This window comes from Kwoniella bestiolae, chromosome 1 (genome assembly GCF_000512585.2).
Source record: "Kwoniella bestiolae CBS 10118 chromosome 1, complete sequence".
Lineage (NCBI taxonomy): Eukaryota > Fungi > Basidiomycota > Tremellomycetes > Tremellales > Cryptococcaceae > Kwoniella > Kwoniella bestiolae.
In genome coordinates, this window is record NC_089241.1 from 6,715,119 (window position 1) to 6,732,078 (window position 16,960).

At 52.0% G+C, this 16,960-nt stretch overlaps 7 protein-coding genes across 7 annotated transcripts; 4 read left to right on the plus strand and 3 right to left on the minus strand.

Annotated features, from left to right (window-relative positions):
• Positions 1 to 461: 461 nt before the first annotated feature.
• On the plus strand, positions 462 to 2,363 carry I302_102517 (uncharacterized protein; the record flags this gene model as incomplete). Its single annotated transcript, XM_019187887.1, has 4 exons — positions 462 to 1,037; positions 1,093 to 1,377; positions 1,439 to 1,696; positions 1,752 to 2,363. The coding sequence occupies 4 exons, from the start codon at positions 462 to 464 to the stop codon at positions 2,361 to 2,363; spliced, it is 1,731 nt and encodes a 576-aa protein (XP_019050765.1).
• An 816-nt stretch (positions 2,364 to 3,179) lies between these two features.
• On the plus strand, positions 3,180 to 4,724 carry I302_102518 (uncharacterized protein; the record flags this gene model as incomplete). Its single annotated transcript, XM_065869498.1, has 3 exons — positions 3,180 to 3,501; positions 3,950 to 4,173; positions 4,218 to 4,724. The coding sequence occupies 3 exons, from the start codon at positions 3,180 to 3,182 to the stop codon at positions 4,722 to 4,724; spliced, it is 1,053 nt and encodes a 350-aa protein (XP_065725570.1).
• Positions 4,725 to 4,839: 115 nt separating this feature from the next.
• Positions 4,840 to 8,795, plus strand: I302_102519 (uncharacterized protein; the record flags this gene model as incomplete). The annotated part of the gene is made up of 10 exons (XM_065869499.1): positions 4,840 to 5,033; positions 5,230 to 5,413; positions 5,619 to 6,033; positions 6,105 to 6,715; positions 6,778 to 6,889; positions 7,069 to 7,247; positions 7,598 to 7,922; positions 7,971 to 8,090; positions 8,139 to 8,188; positions 8,265 to 8,795. The coding sequence occupies 10 exons, from the start codon at positions 4,840 to 4,842 to the stop codon at positions 8,793 to 8,795; spliced, it is 2,721 nt and encodes a 906-aa protein (XP_065725571.1).
• A 30-nt stretch (positions 8,796 to 8,825) lies between these two features.
• Positions 8,826 to 10,800, minus strand: I302_102520 (uncharacterized protein; the record flags this gene model as incomplete). The annotated part of the gene is made up of 5 exons (XM_065869500.1): positions 8,826 to 9,425; positions 9,476 to 10,045; positions 10,095 to 10,227; positions 10,269 to 10,433; positions 10,475 to 10,800. The coding sequence occupies 5 exons, from the start codon at positions 10,798 to 10,800 to the stop codon at positions 8,826 to 8,828; spliced, it is 1,794 nt and encodes a 597-aa protein (XP_065725572.1).
• Positions 10,801 to 11,069: 269 nt separating this feature from the next.
• Positions 11,070 to 12,193, plus strand: I302_102521 (chorismate mutase; the record flags this gene model as incomplete). Its single annotated transcript, XM_065869501.1, has 6 exons — positions 11,070 to 11,163; positions 11,212 to 11,337; positions 11,387 to 11,408; positions 11,457 to 11,722; positions 11,779 to 12,068; positions 12,125 to 12,193. 6 exons carry the CDS (start codon positions 11,070 to 11,072, stop codon positions 12,191 to 12,193), a joined length of 867 nt encoding a protein of 288 aa, XP_065725573.1.
• A 72-nt stretch (positions 12,194 to 12,265) lies between these two features.
• On the minus strand, positions 12,266 to 13,082 carry I302_102522 (uncharacterized protein; the record flags this gene model as incomplete). The annotated part of the gene is made up of 3 exons (XM_065869502.1): positions 12,266 to 12,355; positions 12,400 to 12,576; positions 12,747 to 13,082. 3 exons carry the CDS (start codon positions 13,080 to 13,082, stop codon positions 12,266 to 12,268), a joined length of 603 nt encoding a protein of 200 aa, XP_065725574.1.
• A 290-nt stretch (positions 13,083 to 13,372) lies between these two features.
• Positions 13,373 to 16,256, minus strand: I302_102523 (uncharacterized protein; the record flags this gene model as incomplete). Its single annotated transcript, XM_019187893.1, has 4 exons — positions 13,373 to 14,452; positions 14,503 to 15,372; positions 15,418 to 16,041; positions 16,092 to 16,256. The coding sequence occupies 4 exons, from the start codon at positions 16,254 to 16,256 to the stop codon at positions 13,373 to 13,375; spliced, it is 2,739 nt and encodes a 912-aa protein (XP_019050771.1).
• Between the last annotated feature and the right edge of the window lie 704 nt (positions 16,257 to 16,960).

Below are 16,960 nucleotides of genomic sequence, written 5' to 3' on the forward strand. Positions count from 1 at the left end.
CTTCATGGTCTGTTACTTATCTTCCGTCCTCTTGTATTATAGATCATTATTTTGATTTATCTTTACGTACCCCCCTTTGCGATTCGCAATACCAGAGTCGGCTTCTCTCTGGAACACACACCACTCGTCTACTCTGACCGCTCGACGGACCCAATCTCATCTTGAAATGTCACCGGGATCGACTATTTCGACATCTCCTACTTTTGATGGTCATCCTGCACACCTTCGCGCATGTAAGCGATGCGTGGCCCGGAAGAGAAAGGTATGTCTAAGGAATGTCAGCAGGTTTTAGATGACTTACTCTGTTCACTCCTGCTCAGTGTGATCGACGACAACCTCGATGCACAGCATGCGAACGTGCTGGCGTTCCATGTGAGGTAGACCCGAGATATCATGACAGAGCTCTGGTTATGTGAGTGAGATTTTTGACCCGAATATGAGCGCGTCAGTGGATGAGAGTTATGCGCTCACTCCAACCCTCTTCTAGTCAAATCAATGAGCTTCGCAAGACCACTGTTGAACTTGAGAACCGGGTAAACCCACTGCAAGAACGGATTGCGTGGCTTCAAGGCCTTTTGCAGCAAAGTAATCCCTCTTTGAAGGACATCGACTCGATACCTACAGGTCAAGCCGTCACTTTGCCTAGAGCGGTCGGAACCAATCCACTCCCGCCTTCCCCGATCAGCCTCCATGAATTCGTCGCCAATGCTTATCCCCAATCATCGACATCTCCACCTCCAACCTCCACGCATCCTTCGTTGCCTTCCTACGACACCGCTCTCAAGCTAGCCCATACATACCTCAATTATCATTGTCAAACGCATCACGTCATCGATCAGGAGGAGATTGAGGATGATATCAACAAAGTGTACCGAGAGAATGGTCTGACCGCGGAAGAATTGTCAGCGAGTCGGTTCAGGGTGTTTTCGGTCATGTATTTGGAAATGATGGGCGGAGCCGACAATGACCCGACGGTCCAGACTTGTCGCAGCCTTGCCATTAATGAGGTCAAGAATGTGATAAGAGGGCAGGATTTAGTGAGTTTTGTTGCCGCAAGCCACCGTACACAATCTCACCCCACATCTACCATAGGTTGCCGTCCAATCTTTAGTCTTCCTGTGCAGATTTGCCATACGAGAACCGGGTGGTATCGGCCTCTGGCAGCTTGCCGGTATGGCTGCTAGAACCGCCCTCGCGCTCCGGCTACATCGTCGTGACGACGTCTACAAGCAAGGTTTCCTCAATCCTGACGAAGTTGACTGGAGGCAGAACGAGAAGAGGAAGAATATCTTTTGGGCAGTGTACAATCTGGACAGATTGGCAACGTTCGTACTGAATCAGCCACCCTCCATCCGGGACTGTGACGTCGATGTTGATGTGAGTAGATCCCATTGCGTCCGCGTCCCGAAAGGTATACTAATAATCGATCAATTCGCAGCTACCTTCAGTAACTCCGTCATACGGGAACCGTTTGCCAGTCTCGGACACCGCCATTCGTAACCACAGTTTGAGGTTGCGTATGCTTTACGGTAAAATCCAGGAGGCTATATATGGTGTATCAGTCAAGGACGATCGGCCGCTAGAAGAACGAACGCAGATGGTTTGCAATTTCGTCCATCAAGTTGATGGATGGTATCGTGCAAGTCCGTTAAAGGCTGACTTTGTCCCAATCTCTGATGCGACGGTCAATCGACAAGTAAGCACTTCGCACGTATCGTCAGGCATACTGCAAATCGACTAACTTCACACAGCTGCTCGATGATATAAGCTATCAACAGATGATGCTCGCCTTACACCGACCGTCCTCGTTGATACCGGAGATACCGTCAGAGTATGTCGACAAACTGCTGGACGCTGCAACGAAATCCATCACGCTCTATCAACACTACTTCTCACGCAAAGAGATCCCCATGACCTGGATTCATCTTTTCCAGATCTATACATCTTCCGTCACATTGGTCAAATGCTTCAGTGAGTTTCGCAGACGCAGCGGTCACCAGTCCGCGTCTTTGGCAGAGTTCGAGACTAGAATCGGTCAATGTCGGGACCTGTTGGCTCAGTTTGGGACCAAATGGCCAGAATCGCAATTATACCAGGTCATGTTTGGGAATCTGATCGAGCTGTACAATGCCGAATCTGAATTGGCTGCGCACAAGATACATAACATCCTCGTTGCGCCATCCACTACTACGACCACGGAAGCTATCGATCCTGCTTTCCACGAGTTCCTCGGAGGTTTCTGTGGTGTTGGCACTGAACTCGGAACCTGCCCGTCGTTCGCATCATCCTCCCTCGACTCGTCTTCTCCTCTTGGCTTCCTCAAGACCCTAGGCGTCGATGGCTTCGACAGGTCTAGTTGGTAGCGTTTCGGATCGCTGGGTTAGCGAGATCACTGAAAGGAAAAAGAAGAGCTCGAAGGAACAGACCTACTTTGTTTTTCTTTTGTGTTACATCCCGGGTGGGTATGATGTATACAGCAGATACGTTGTACGATATATCGTTGTAGACCTACTTTGTATCGTTGTGCACAGTTTGCCGGATGAACCAGTTTTAGCTCTCATACATCAGGGTCTGTAGTTTTGATCTCATCGACGTCGACGTCGGCGCAATCACCCATCTGCCAACAGCACAATACGAATACCGGCACATTGATATTGTCAATCAGGAAAGTGGCCCTGTTCAAGCTATCTTGCAACCTAATACAATGGTCCGGCGAGTCAACCACCTGGGTCGTAGATGCTAGGGGTTTTATTACAAGGTAGGTTAAAGGACCGATTAGTACATCGCGGGTAACTTTCAAAACCGCATGTATCGCAACAAAAGTTATACCATTCGAAAGATATGGATCAGGGCTATTCATGCATGGAGCTTGATTCCAGATCCTACAGTTAGTTGTTGTGCATATCCATTTCGTAGTTGCCGCTTGGGTAGTTAGACGGGAACAGGCGAATGACAAGAGGGTTGAACCTTTTGGTTCTGTTTTTGTGTTTTTGTGTTTTCGCCTCTGACATAATACTCCGAGGGGGCCACGTGGATTCGCTAGGTGCACCGTTGTAAGCGGCGATCGCCGATGTACACCACATCAATACTCAACGGATGAAAACATCAACTATTAAAACATCTCTCTCTCTCATCACCTCATCACATCCTCACCATCTCAAACCCCGACCACCCACACCATGTCATCCTCCGACGTACGCTCGATATTGAACCTACCTCAGGCTCAAGCCGGCCCATCTGCCGTGCGACGATCCCCCGCCAACGCAGTCAAGAAACCAGACGGGATCTCGCGAGAACTCTACGCTCTTATCGGCGATAATGCTCCCTCACTCGCCGAAGCGCAAGCGTCGATAGCAGCGGTCAAGTATCGAGAGAAGCCCTCGCTCAAGTCGAAAAAGGTGCACTGGGAATGGACGCCATTCACCCCAGCTGCTCGAGATGCCAGCTCCACCCAGCTCAGCCACTGGGCGAGGATCACCGACGCCGATCCCAATGCGAGTGGTGAGTAAGCAAACCCCCTTGACTGTCGCTGACCTTCCAGTCGAATACTTTGGCAAGTTCAACCTGCATGGCCCATCTGTCATGGAATACAGTCAGTTCGAGTACGATCAACATCTGACCGACCCCGACTGGACTTCCCACGAAACGTCCTACCTCTTCGACCTGCTCAAGACATACGACCTGAGATTTATCATCACTGCGGATAGATACGCATACAAGGGGGTGACTGGCACTGCGACGGAAAGGAAGCGCTCAGTAGAGGTGAGTCCGCGCATTCCGAGCCCCGCTGACAACCACAGGAAATCAAAGACCGCTACTATACCATCTGCCGACGTTTAGTCCGCACGCGAACAGCCTCTGATCCCCAAGCCCAGCAGCAACTGATCCACGCTTATGCCTTTGACAAATGTGAGTGTGATTAAAGCCGGGACACTGCTAATATTCCCAGCCCGCGAGATCAAACGCAAACAATACGCATCCGAGCTATTCCATCTGACCGCCGCCGAGATTGCCGAAGAAGAAGCCCTCTACATCGAGATCAAACGGATGGAGCAGAACGAACGACGATACAGAGCTGATCGTGACGATCTCATGCGCACGGTGATGGGTCTAGACAGCGGTCTTGTAGAATTCGACCAGTCCAACGTCGAAACGATCTTTGGCATCGACAAGGTGAGCCTATCTCCGCTTAGACATGACGCTGACCCCCCTCTTAGAACAAAAAACGAAAGCGAGCCGACGAAGGCGAACCTCTTCCGCCCCCGCCACCACCCAAGAAACACCCCAAAGATCAAGCCGCATTCGACCTCGCCCACTGCATCTACCACATCCCACCACCGCCGACCAACCCCCAATCCTCGCACCTTGCCAGCAAACACCCCGTCCACCAGCCTGTCCACCTTCGATCCACCAAAATCCCACCACCTAAACCTACCGCTGCGATACGTATCACTGAACTGCTCAACGAGCTGGGTATCAGTGCTCACAAGCTCGTCATGCCGACTCGAACCAACATCGAGATGTTCGACAGTCTGCTCCAAGCTGCGGGTGCATTGATTGAGATGAAGCGACAGGTTGACAGGGTTGAGCAGGAGCTGCGCACGGTGAAAGCGCAGAAGGAAGGTCTTCTCCCTGCTACCGAGAGTAGGAAAGCACGATCTGAATCTGTCACTTCGACTGATACCACGACGACGACCACCAACAGGCGTAGCAGGGGGTTGTAATTTGTATATATATATGCATGTCACGTGATTTACGAGATTTCATGTATTTCACGTCAACATTTTAACCTTCGTCTTCATCTTTCATCTCTCATTCTCATCTAATCAAGCCATAACCATGCCTGCATACTTGGCATCAGCGTCGGGGCTGATCAAAGCACTCAAGGGGGCGTCGGACCCACCTCAACCAGATGCCCCACCCAAAATCGACATCGCTCTCACCGCTTGGAAGCAAGACTCGTTCCATGTCCCTCGCAAGGCCGAGGTTCTTCGAGATTGGGTTATTGAATCATGGTCAAGGACCCATAAGAAGTGAGTATGTGCGATGGCGAACCTAGCTGACAGTTAGAGCGTCCCCTATATCCGAGCCAAAATATCATCAGCTCCTCCTCGACACCACCCCCCACTGCGACACCCCCGCACAAGCTCCCCTCTCCATTATTTCGTCCTTCTTCCAATCCCTGCCTGAATCCCAAGACCATATCACCCTGCTTGACCTTGCGAGCAGATCCTTCGCATCTATCTACCCTCCCCAACAACTCTCGCATAAGCCTGAAGCTTGGACGGATGTCTACACGAGCATCCTCCACCCGCTTTCCCTCATCTCCCCATGCCCTCAACTCACTCCCCTCATCGAACTGATCACGTCACGAGTGACCGAAGCTCTGCCCTCAGCGCCGAATGGGAAAAAGGTGAGTCTGGTCCTATATATAACAAGCTCACATCCAGCTTTCCACCACCGCCGCAGGCTCCTTCCCCTCCTTCTGCAAGGCTATATCTACCCATCCCTCATTAACGCCCGCTCTCACCCACACCTTCTCATTGCTGCTCTTCCAAGTCCCTCTCCTCTCCACGACAGACCCTCTTCAGCCCATACTATCTCATCTCCCCACGCAGAACTCCCACACAGCTCTACCTCTCCTCTTCAGCAACCTCGTCGAGACCTACCACCAACACCGCTACTCCATCTTCACCCAAGCGTCCAGCAGCATAGTTGCCCACGACGTCTTCGTCGCTACAAAGGAACGTGAAGCTGTTCGACTCGCTCTCGAGCGCATCTTGGTGAAAGTAGAAGGGGACTATTCCACGAGATCCTCCCTGTGGAAGACCATCGAGTCTTGGGGCGGATATATGGAAAGAGAACCCGCCTGGAGTCAGATGATGCATTCGGAAGCTCGGATCACTGAAGACGCCTTGTCTTCCGACCCATCTCTTCTTGGCACGCTTCTCGACACTTTGGCAACCCTCGAACGTCTCGATCACGACCAGGCAAAGCTGAGCTCGAACGTCGTCCGATGGTGTCTAGCCGTGAGTCCGAGTTCGCCGCAGAACCTTGCTAACGAAAATAGTGCCCCGTTTCACACCGTGCAACCGCTTCGACAGTCATCTCCTCTCTGCTGCGGTTCCACCAACTGACGCACTCCCTCCCGACGTTCTTCTCACTCCTACTCGACTCGCTCGAAGGGCTGTTCACGCCAGATCTCCCCGAAGATATCGTGACTTCATTGTACAAGCTCACTGTCGACGGCCCTCTCACCGCCAGAACCCTTCGTCAGGATATCATCCAATCGTTGCGCTCCATATGCGTCGGCAAAGGTCGAACCAATGTCTGGAACGAGATCCTGGGGTCTGTAGTGAGCCGTCTCACCCCATTGGTCAACTCACAACCCACCGGGAAGAAGAGAAAGCGATCGTGGGCACCGACTACTCACGCTGCAGCGCTCATCGGCATTCACACCCGCCTCATCTGCTACTGCCTCCTCGCTGCTTCTAGTACCACTCACGATGTGGACGCTACAAACGCTTCCATTCCAGCTCTCTCCGAATTAATCGCTGGTTGGGCAAATGACAACACAGACACCTTCGCCGGTGCAGTATCCGAAGCTGGGCGCCTCAGAACCGCTCGCAGCGTGGAAAAGCTATTGTCGTCGCAGTCCGATACACCCACTCCGATCTTGCAAACTCAAGCTGTCCCCGAGCTGTCAATTGAAATGGTAAGTTCATCGCTTATGGCCCAGCGCTAACCCTCAGACCCGCTTCATCTTTCACTGCGCAGCATTCACCCAAAGCATCAACCCTAAATCCGTCGACGCCCTTCTCGATATTCTACAAGATATATCATCCCCCCTCTGGCAGATCGCGATCAACCAGGGAATGCCACTTCTTGAGTGAGTTCCGCCCTCCTTGAACCCCGCTAACCTTTTAGTTCCCTAGCAACACCTACTCAGCTGCAACGTCTGGCCATGTTGATCGCTAAACGGACGACCCAACCCACCCCTGCAATCCTCTGGGATCTACCAAATATCAAAGGTACGTTCTGGGCAATTGAACATCACTGACGATCCAGACGCCGTGCAATCTCAGATCACCGCTTCGCCTCCCGATTATCTCCTCCTCAACGCCTGTCCCCCTTCCTACCTCGACCGTAAAGTCAAATTGCACGCTGTCGAAGCCACCCAGGACATCTCGCTCGGCGGGAAATGGCTCGATCGTCTTGCTTCAGAACACGACTCTTCAGGATTAATGGTGAGCAATCGTAAGCTGTTCACAGGCTGATCTCCTCTAGTCCCGAGACACGAAACTACTCCAACGTGTTGTCACGATCGCTGCCACCGGTAACCCCTCGGCTTTGTCTCTTCTTGGCAAGCTTGTATCGTAAGTTTGCATCCCTCGCGAACCACGCTAATCGCGCAGCTCCATGGGATCGCAAAACACCGCCGCCATGTCAACTATCCTGTCGAGCCTGATCAAGATCAATGATCGTGAACTCACCGCGAAATTCTTCTCCACTGTTATGCAAAAGGAGATCAAAGAGTACGTCTCGTCGACGTCGGACCGTGCTGACCTTTCTCAGCTATGCTTCAACCCTCCCTCAGATGCTCGACCTCTACGCAATCACGACTCTCGCCTCCCCTTCCATAGACGACCTCGACGCTATCGACAATCGGAACGTTTTGTGCAAAGCTGGGCGGTGGCTAGGTGCTGAAGGTGAGCCAAGATCCACAACGTCCCCGCTGACCCTGGAAGCGCACCAGACGGAACCCCTCGGCCCTCGCCTCTGCGCTGCTTTGATGAACGCTTCGAAATCCTCAAACCAGAGTCGCCTTGCCCAGCTCACATTGGAAACGTTTGCTACTGAAACCAATGATATACAAAAGATCATCGCAGCTGCAATCGTAGTCTACAGCGCTGCACCAGGACGTGAGTGTGAATTCCCTGACCTAATGCTGATCCCTCCAGTCACCCTAGATTCGACGGTGCAGACCATCCTCGCTGGACAGATTCCCGAAGCCATCGCTTGTTGCGCCTCTATCCCCGCCTCTGCCCCATGCCTCGAGATCCTCGCTGCGCTTTGCATGCGATGCAATGGTGAGTGTATACTAAATGGCTCACGCTAACCCCCCGCAGACCCCACAGCTCTGCGTGAAGCTGTCCATGCTGCGCTCTCATCCACCTCCGACCACAGCGTCATCGGATTTTTCGAAAAGATCACCGAAGATAAGGTGAGTTTTACTAACCCCAGTGCAGCGCTGATACCCCTAGGCTTCCGCATTGCAACATGACGATGTCACTCGACTCCTCTCCGTCATCACCGAATCCCTCAGCCCCTTAACCTTGCTTTCCTCGATCAACGTCATCACAGCCCTCGCTCGCCGCCGGCCGGATCTGATACTCGCCAATCTGCCCGAAGTCGTTGACGTCCTGGCGATTATGTTCAGCACCCGACCTATCGACGCCCTGCCCCTTTCTCGACTACTTGTGGCGTTGACACAGATGCGTCTGAAGACGCACGAGATCAGTCCGCTTGCCAAGCACATCCCCGCTATCCTCGTCGCTTATGTACGAGCCGCAGCCGATCTGCATTTAGGGGTTCGTCGTGAGCTGGAACCGGGGTTATACGCATTGTGTAACCTCGTGACATCTGGCGGACGAGCTCATGCACGAGGAAGAGAAGGTGAGGGTCTGGGTATACCGTTCGGTCTCGGTGAGGGTTCAGGCGGTGAAGGAGAACGTGAGCTATGGGCAGATCTGTGGCAGTCATGGAATAAATCTCGATACATGGGTCAGGGATGATGCATGGGTGTGTGTATGTATGTACAATTCTTATCTCGGTCCCAGACCGGCAAAAAGTGTCGCAAGCATGTCCTGTTGTGCAGGTCCAAGGGGCGGTGGTGGGTACGGGCGAGGTGGTGCAGCTTGCTGCTGCTGAGGCGGGAAGTTGGGGATGGGGTAGCCAGGTGGTCGAGGAGGTGGTCCTCCTTGTTCAAAGAAAGGAGGAGGCGGCGGTGGCATGAATCCAGGGGGAGGAGGGCCATTAGCAGTCGCAAAGTGAGGTTGTTGTGGTCGGGCAAAATGATGAGGTTGATACATGTTAGTGTCGTCGTACATGTTTGGAGGACGGGCGAACTGAGGGGGCAAAGACATGTGAGGTGGTCGATGGTACCCTCCCTGTCGTTGTGCTTGATTCAGCAGTTGGAGTGGATCAGCCGGGAGCTGCTGTCGTTCTTGCGGCGCATTGCCATAAAGCTGTTGCAGCAGTGCGTTGGCGTGTGAGGGCGGTGGTGGTGGTGGTCCGGGTGGACCTCCAGAAGATCCGTAAAAGTTTGGTGAAAGGTGACCCCCTTGATTATCTGCGACAGGCGGGGGAGACGAAAGATGACGGAGTTGTTCACTGGGAGAAGGGGTGTAGGGTAGTTCTGGTGACTGTGTGCATCCTGCATCAGCTCATTGCCCTTAGCCCAAACCAGACGCACCTTTGAACTAAGAAGACCCATCAGCTTGGCCGTGCGATCGCCTTTGACTTCTTCGTCATTGGGTCTTGCTTCTGCCACTGGCGCTGCTGCCTCAGGTGTTAGACTGAAGAACTTCTGGAATCGACTTGAAAAGGCAGAAGCAGGTGGTGCTGGTGGTTGAACAGGTTGTGGAGCTATTTCCTCGTCCGAGACATCTTCGGCTTGTTTGAGGTAGTCAGCTGCGTTGAATGACTTTGGCTTGATCAGCCCTGGAGGTGGTGCTGGAGCAGAGGACGATGCGATTGCTGGATCACCGCCGAAGAAGGCCGGAAGGTTGCCTCCATCACCTCTCCAGTCTGCCCCTACATTTCTCGATTTCATGGCTCGCTTGTGAGCGGCGATCATATCTTCACCGGGGATGAATTGAACGAGCGGGTCTGCACTGTCCACTATCGCTGGGTCCACCGGCGCGGTATCATCCATCCATGCGGGTTCCGAGTTATCTTCTTCTCGAGGATAGTTGTTTCGTCGCAGACCACCACGGACGTTATCTCGATCCGGTCTTCGCCATTCGTCCTCCCTTCGCTTGTCCTTTTTGGGCTGTCTCATGTCAGCGTGTGTGATAGTTACAATGACTCACCTCATCACTCCCAAGTCTCATCGTCGAGTTCCCAGGGTTCCTGACAGAGAATCTACCCATCTGCCCACCGTACGACCTGTTATCTATAGGAAGGCCGTTCGCATCCAACGATGATTCTGGTTGTCGTCGAAGGCTGTCCCAATCAGCACTGCCCCTTCCATATCTATCACTCACCCTATATTCCTCCCTCCCCTCCCTCCTATACCTCTCCCACCGCCTATCCCCCCTCCAAAACCAAAACCTTCCCCAAAGCCCCCTCGTCTGCTCGAGTTTGATGGTGGGCCTATCCAGGCTATCGCTGGGTCGTCTACCTGCTGCACGTTCGTCTTGGAAATGGCACTACGATGATCAGCAATTATTCACTCTTGGGTCAAACTCACCCGTACCACGTATCCAAGCTGTTCATTCCTTCGGGTGGTCCACGCTGACGAGACGATTTGCCTATACGGAGTAATTCTCGACGTGTGTAGATGACAAGGTCTTTGTGAGGAGACGACAGGCCCAAGAGCCTTGTCACTTGGTCGTCCTCATTATTTCTAGCATTTAATCTGTTCTCTGGGAGATCGGGGGAAAGAGGTGAGAAGGGATTGATGTTGGGATCAGGTGCTGGTGGTTTGGGAGATATGGAACTGAACGAGGGGGACACTGATGGGTCTGTGAGATGGTCAGCGGTGAGACTGTCTGGGTATGACTCACGAGGTGCCATGATGGCTGACTGGGATTGATATGAGTTATGGTCTGGGTGTGAAGTAGAGAGGTAAGATGAGGATGAATGAGATGTATCATATAGAAGAACAAGGAGACGAGTTATCATATATACTACACTATGTATGGTAACTATAAATGAGTATCCCACTTTATTTCCCCCTATAACTTGTAAACACACCATTATACCAGAGTATATAACCGGCCAGTCGTTCTCTACTTCCTCTCGACTTGCTATATTCTTTATCTACATTACCAAACCTCCTTACAATGAACTTTACCTCTGGCGCAGACGTATCAGAGCTCCTCTCTCTGGATCACATCCGGAACCAGCTCATCCGTCTGGAAGATACCATCATCTTTTGTAGGTCCTAGGCACTCCCCTACCGTAGTCGCTGATATCTCCTTACAGTGCTCATCGAAAGAGCTCAGTTCGCATACAACAAGAAGATCTACCAGCCTGGTGCTTTCAAAGACGAGCTCAATTACGAAGGAAGCTGGCTCGAATGGTTCATCTTTGAGATTGAGTCTTTTCACGGTGAGTTACAAGTGCTCAGATGTCTCAACTCCCGCTGATCAACCCACAGCCAAGGCAAGGCGGTATACAAGGTGAGAAGAAGTCTCTCGCGACACAGCACGAGCTTACCCACAACACAGTCCCGACGAGCACGCATTCACACCTCTGGATAAATTACCTCAACCCATCATAAAACCACAATCTCTCCCCTCTCTCCTTCACCAGCCAGCTGCGAAACATCCATCCGTCAACGTCAACTCTCGCATCCTCGCATTCTATCTAGACCATATCGTTCCCGGCATCACCTCTACCACCAGGCTAGCTCTAGAGGATGACGGGAACTATGGCAGTGCCGCGACCAGGGATGTGGAAGTGCTTCAGGCGCTGAGCAGGAGAATCCATTTCGGTGAGCCGGGCTTGAACCTTTCGGACGTGGTTGCTTACTCATGACGAAACCCTTAGGCATGTTCGTTTCCGAGAGCAAGTTCCTCGAAGCACCACACAACTTCATACCCCACATTCTCAATCCGAATCCTGAAGCCTTGGCAGGTCTCATCACGAAGCCTGCTGTGGAAGCGAAGCTGTTGATCAGACTCGCCAACAAAGCCAGGGTGTATGGCTGTGAGATGGATGCCGATGGTAAAGTGATCGAGGTGCCTGATGAAGAGATGGCCGCTAGGGGAAAGATTGATCTGGCAACTATTGTTAGCATGTACAGGGACTGGGTCATCCCATTGACCAAGGATGTCGAGGTGGGTTTTTGAACACGGAAATAGCTCAGTCGGACGTGCTAATGAGACATTCACAGGTCGACTACCTACTCCACCGTCTCGATGGAGTGTCACAAACTCAGATAGATGAGTGGATGAAGCGGTAAACGGAATAGAATTTATAGATAGTATAGACAATTACATATGTATTTATTTATCGGGATACTCCAGCTATGCATCTATTTATCGGGATACTCGAGCCCATCAGGCGCTTTAATGTATTTGACATATTGCTCCCATCCCTCTTTCCCTCCCCACATCGTCTTGAGCTGTGTACGATGTCAGCGTAGGCAACATCGTAATGACCACTCACCTTGTCCTCATCGATGAATTGATGTTGATCAGGGTTCCATCCGGGAACTACCACCTCACTTATCAAACATCCGATTCTCTCATCCAACTTTGCTTCTTTGGCATCGGGCGCATCGAGGAGGAGTAAATCTTCGTCTGGGATCTCACTAGCCTTCCACCATCCACCGGGTACGAAGAGCTGAGTGACCTCGCCTTGTGAGGGGTTTGGACCGAGGATCACGCGGTGGATGGCAGGTGTTTCGGCAGGGGAGGAAGGAGGTTTGATGAGGGTGTACAACGCTCGACCAGCATGGTGAAGGTGGAACGTCTACACTGATCAGCACGTTGCTGTCAAACGTCCGTACTCACCGAGTGCAGGTTCATGTGCATCCTTCCCCTATAAGAATCTGGAGTGAGGAGGTAGTAGATCTGAGTCGCATCTGATCGTTTAGCTGTTCCAGCGATGTCGGCGTTGGTCGCAGGGGTGAGGAGCTCTGCACCTGGTCCAGAAGCTGTCTGCTCTCTCCCTTCCAGTGCTGCGGACTTGGGTACATTGACGATGGCGGGTGAAGGTGATGGAGGTAGAGCCGAGTCCAGGCCAACGGTCTGAGCGAAGAAGCCGCCTTCGAAGTGTTTGATGAGGGAATGAGCTTTGATGAGCTCGGGGTTGGTGATGGGGTATGGGTAGGGGCTACTGATTGACATGGTTGCGGAGACTGTCTTGATGTATCAAGAGATGGGTGAATGGACAGATGAACAAGATGGAGTGACAATCGAAAGTGGAGTTTTGACTTTATAATCAACAAACCCAAACCGGTTGTCACTCTCGGTCAGTCCGGCGTCATCGGCGTCAACTTCAACGTCAACGTCATTGCTTTTCATGACCGACGGTGTATCCGATGAAACACATCACTAAACTACTACTGAAACATATACATGAAGAACATTTACAACGAAAAGCTAGCTATATGTACTAAAAACAACCCAAATCCAACCTACCTCCTGTCCGCAGGTGCGCCCATGATGCTCGCTACCATACTCTTGTCCCATTTACCAGGATCATTCTGAACTTTTGATTTTTTTCCACCACTACTACTAGCCTTTTCATTCTCCTTGTCCTTCTCTTTCTTATGCATAAGTGACATGGACCTGCCAATCACTCCGAGCTTTGAACGAGAGGGCGCCGAGGCAGCCACCGGAGAAGGGACCGTCGGACTATTATGAAGAGACGTCGCACTCGCACTGACTGAACGGTTGGACGACGTCGAAGGGGTGTCAAAGCGAAGAGGAGGCGGTGGGGGTAGCCTTTCTGTAGGGAAATAACCACCACTAAATGCGCTTGGTCCGGCACTACTAGGTCCGTTTTTCCTGATGGGCGAGTAAGCTAAATCATTCCTCGTAGCATCTAAAGTCTTGGATCGTTGACCAGAAGGTGGTAATCGCTGTGGTGCAGGGGTCGGGCTTAGATCAAGATTGGCAATCTCGCCGAGCATAGGAGCGCTGAAATCCAGGATCTGGGCGGGCTCTGCGCCAGGGGGTAACGGTAAATCTAGACTAGCTGCACCGCTGGAGGTTCTTTGCCTTTGCGGAACCGGACGGTTCTCCTGCCAAGGAGCAGGATTATCATTGTCCATTGCGGATACTATATCCCACCAGCCTCCGCTTGAACCACCAGCGCTCGACCGCTTGTCATCCATCTCAATCGGACTAAGCATTTGCAAAGGGGGCAGCTGTTTGACCGAAGTGAGGACGGCTGGACGTTGTTGGATCTGGGCTTGCGAAGGAGGTTCATCGGAATCGGAATCGCTGCTACTTTCAGTCTCTTCGTCATATGTGCTCTGGCGATTGGGCATACTGAGAGATCGGGAGTGCTGTTGACGCGAGCCAACATTCTGAGGTGTAGAAGGGCTGCCAACCTCCGAGCCTGGAGTGACAGCGGTCGACTTGGCTCGACGGTGGATGGAGGGCTGTTTGGCGAACGATATGGAGTGAGAGGATGGAGGGGATGTTTGCGCTGGTCTGGCGATTTGCTCCTTCATGGTGGTGAAAACACCCTGGTAGGAGCCATCCGGGAACTAAAGCGGGGTCAGTGACATAGCACGAAGATCGGGAAAAAACGACCCACTCTCTTCTGAACACTGTCTATCAAATCCATGAGCCATTCCACCGTTTCCTCTTGTGAACCTCCAGCACTCTGAACGTTCTCCTTCTCAAACTCGATGAGCTCCTCCAGAACAACCGCTGCCGCAGCATCATCTAAACGTGGGTTGACGTACAAAGATGCGGTGGTGGTCTGTACGGTCGGTTCGCGGAATGGCACGTCATCTGGATCAGGAGGTGCGGGTAGGATGTCGAGATATGGCTCGGTGATAGCAGGTGGAAGAGGTGAGCGGGGCAGAGCAAAGGTTCGTCGGAGTAGTAGGAACACTGGTATGAGTGTTGGCGCTGAACTGGAAGGATTGTTTTTCGATGCCATGCACAAGGAAGATTCGATTTCTCCAACCTCCTTTCCAAGCTGTTCTCGCCCCGACTTGGCCCATTTGCTCTTCAGTATATGCTCTCTCTTCTCCCTGGTGATGAATTCTGAGATCAACTCCATGGTGTAATTCGCGAGAATGTCGATATCTGGTTGATTGGTTTTATTTGCGACGAACGCGGGGGAATGGAGCGGTGGTGGAAGGGAAGATACAGGAGTTTGTGGGCTTCCGCCTAGGTATGCAGAGTTGGCCGTGGGACTGGCAGTGCCCTTTTTCGACAGGAAGTGGGATCTCTCAGCCGTAGGAGAGGAGATCGACGGGATGTGAGCATTGACGAGCCCAGCTGCTGCTAGTGGTCCTCCCGCTTCAATCTCTTTCACGAGTGATTGTATCAACTTGATGCATGAGGATTTGGATGGGGCAGGGAGTTGAATGGGGTATACTGGTTTGGCTGGCAACTGGGTTCGAGCTTTGGCAGAGCGGAATGCTGGGCGCAGAGCGGGTCGTCGGGGAAGGGTCTATACGTTGTCGATTAGCTTGTCTACAGGAGGTGATCCACTCACCAAAGCTTCCACATACTCCAACTCCTTACCAACGCCCCATCGTCCCTCGCCCGCGACTCTTCTCCTGATATGCTGCATCAACGTTCTTTCCGCGTCCGCCAGAGCCAGAAGCAAAAGCTGGTTGGCGAGTTCTTGCAGAGTGAAGTAAGACAATGACATTCTCAGCGAGAGCACCAGTGTCAGACCGATCTGCTGGTTCTCGTCGAGAGTAACGTCGCGTTCCGTGGTTGGCGTAGGGTATGCGTCTCGAGACGAAGATGACATTGTCGAGGTGTGTTGTTTCGGGCTCATCCCGTTGGTGGTTTCCCCTCGAAGGCCAGCTTCGATCTCCCCTAAACGCTTCCCAATTTCCTCAAACCCGTCTCGTCCTAAAGTGCCCTTCCCACCTTTACCGGGTTTCTTATCCCTAAGCTTCATCTCTCGTGCTAATACGTACTCTAGGATGACTTCACGGGAATGTTCAATAGACGGGGGTGGTTGCGACAGGAGATGATGTAAGATGGTGGAAGGAGAGGCGGATCTAGCTAGTGGGAATGGACCCATGGGCGGGGTGAGATCGGTGGGTTGAGGGACATTGGTGACATATCGAGCTCGGTCGAATGCGGTGGTCAAGTGGGGAGGGGTCTGCGGAGTTGCTCAGCTAGATACGCTTCTCCGTAGTGGGGTGTTCTCACCTTATCCTCTAATTCCGCCAGTCCTACCGACACGTCAAACAGAGTATCTCCTTTGGACCGTCGGTGCAAGATCCACTCTTCCAGCGCATCAGTCGCCGAGTCTGTCCCAGTCTGCGCGGAGGAGAGGTGTGAAAGGAGGTGAGGGGGGAAGGATGAAGGGCCCATCGTGTCGATTTCGTTAAATTAGGTCGTGAAGTGGGCGTTGCAAGTATGGTAGGATAGTGGGTCTATATATACTTTATAGTATGAGACGACATCGGATCATCCAGGTGAGAAAGTGTAAGAGTACGTGGTATGATGTATGTGGTATGATAGTAATATATGATCGTGGGAACAATGGGGAGACACAAGCTCTTTTATGGAAATAAAACGTTTTGAGCGGATCAAACAGTGAAAGCTGTGCTATCGAAGACAAGTTGTAGAAGCAACAACCTGTGTGTAAGGTGTGTATCAGGTGAGTTGAGCTGGGTTTAGCTGGGTGATGGGGTCGAGGTGATCTATAGTAATGTTACTCGTGATATTGACACAAGTGATCGTCGTCGTAGTCGTAGTCAAAGTCGGAAGTTGAGTGTGAAAACATGGTTGCAGTGATATATCGACTCCCCCCTTCATCCCTTCACTTCCTCCTCCCGACTAGCTTACGTAACACACCACCACCTGTGTGATAATATGCTACTTGACCTACTCGTTCATTTCTCTTCTTCCTTTTCTTCTTCTCTCCATCTCTCACGTATGGATCAGAGCCCAAACGAAACCAAGGACTTCATCTCAACAAGTAACCCTGCATTGGCTGAATTCGCTCGAGGAAAACCCAAGCTATGCGAGTGAAAGAAGAAAAGAAAAGAAAGATGCCTCTTCGTCCACAGCCA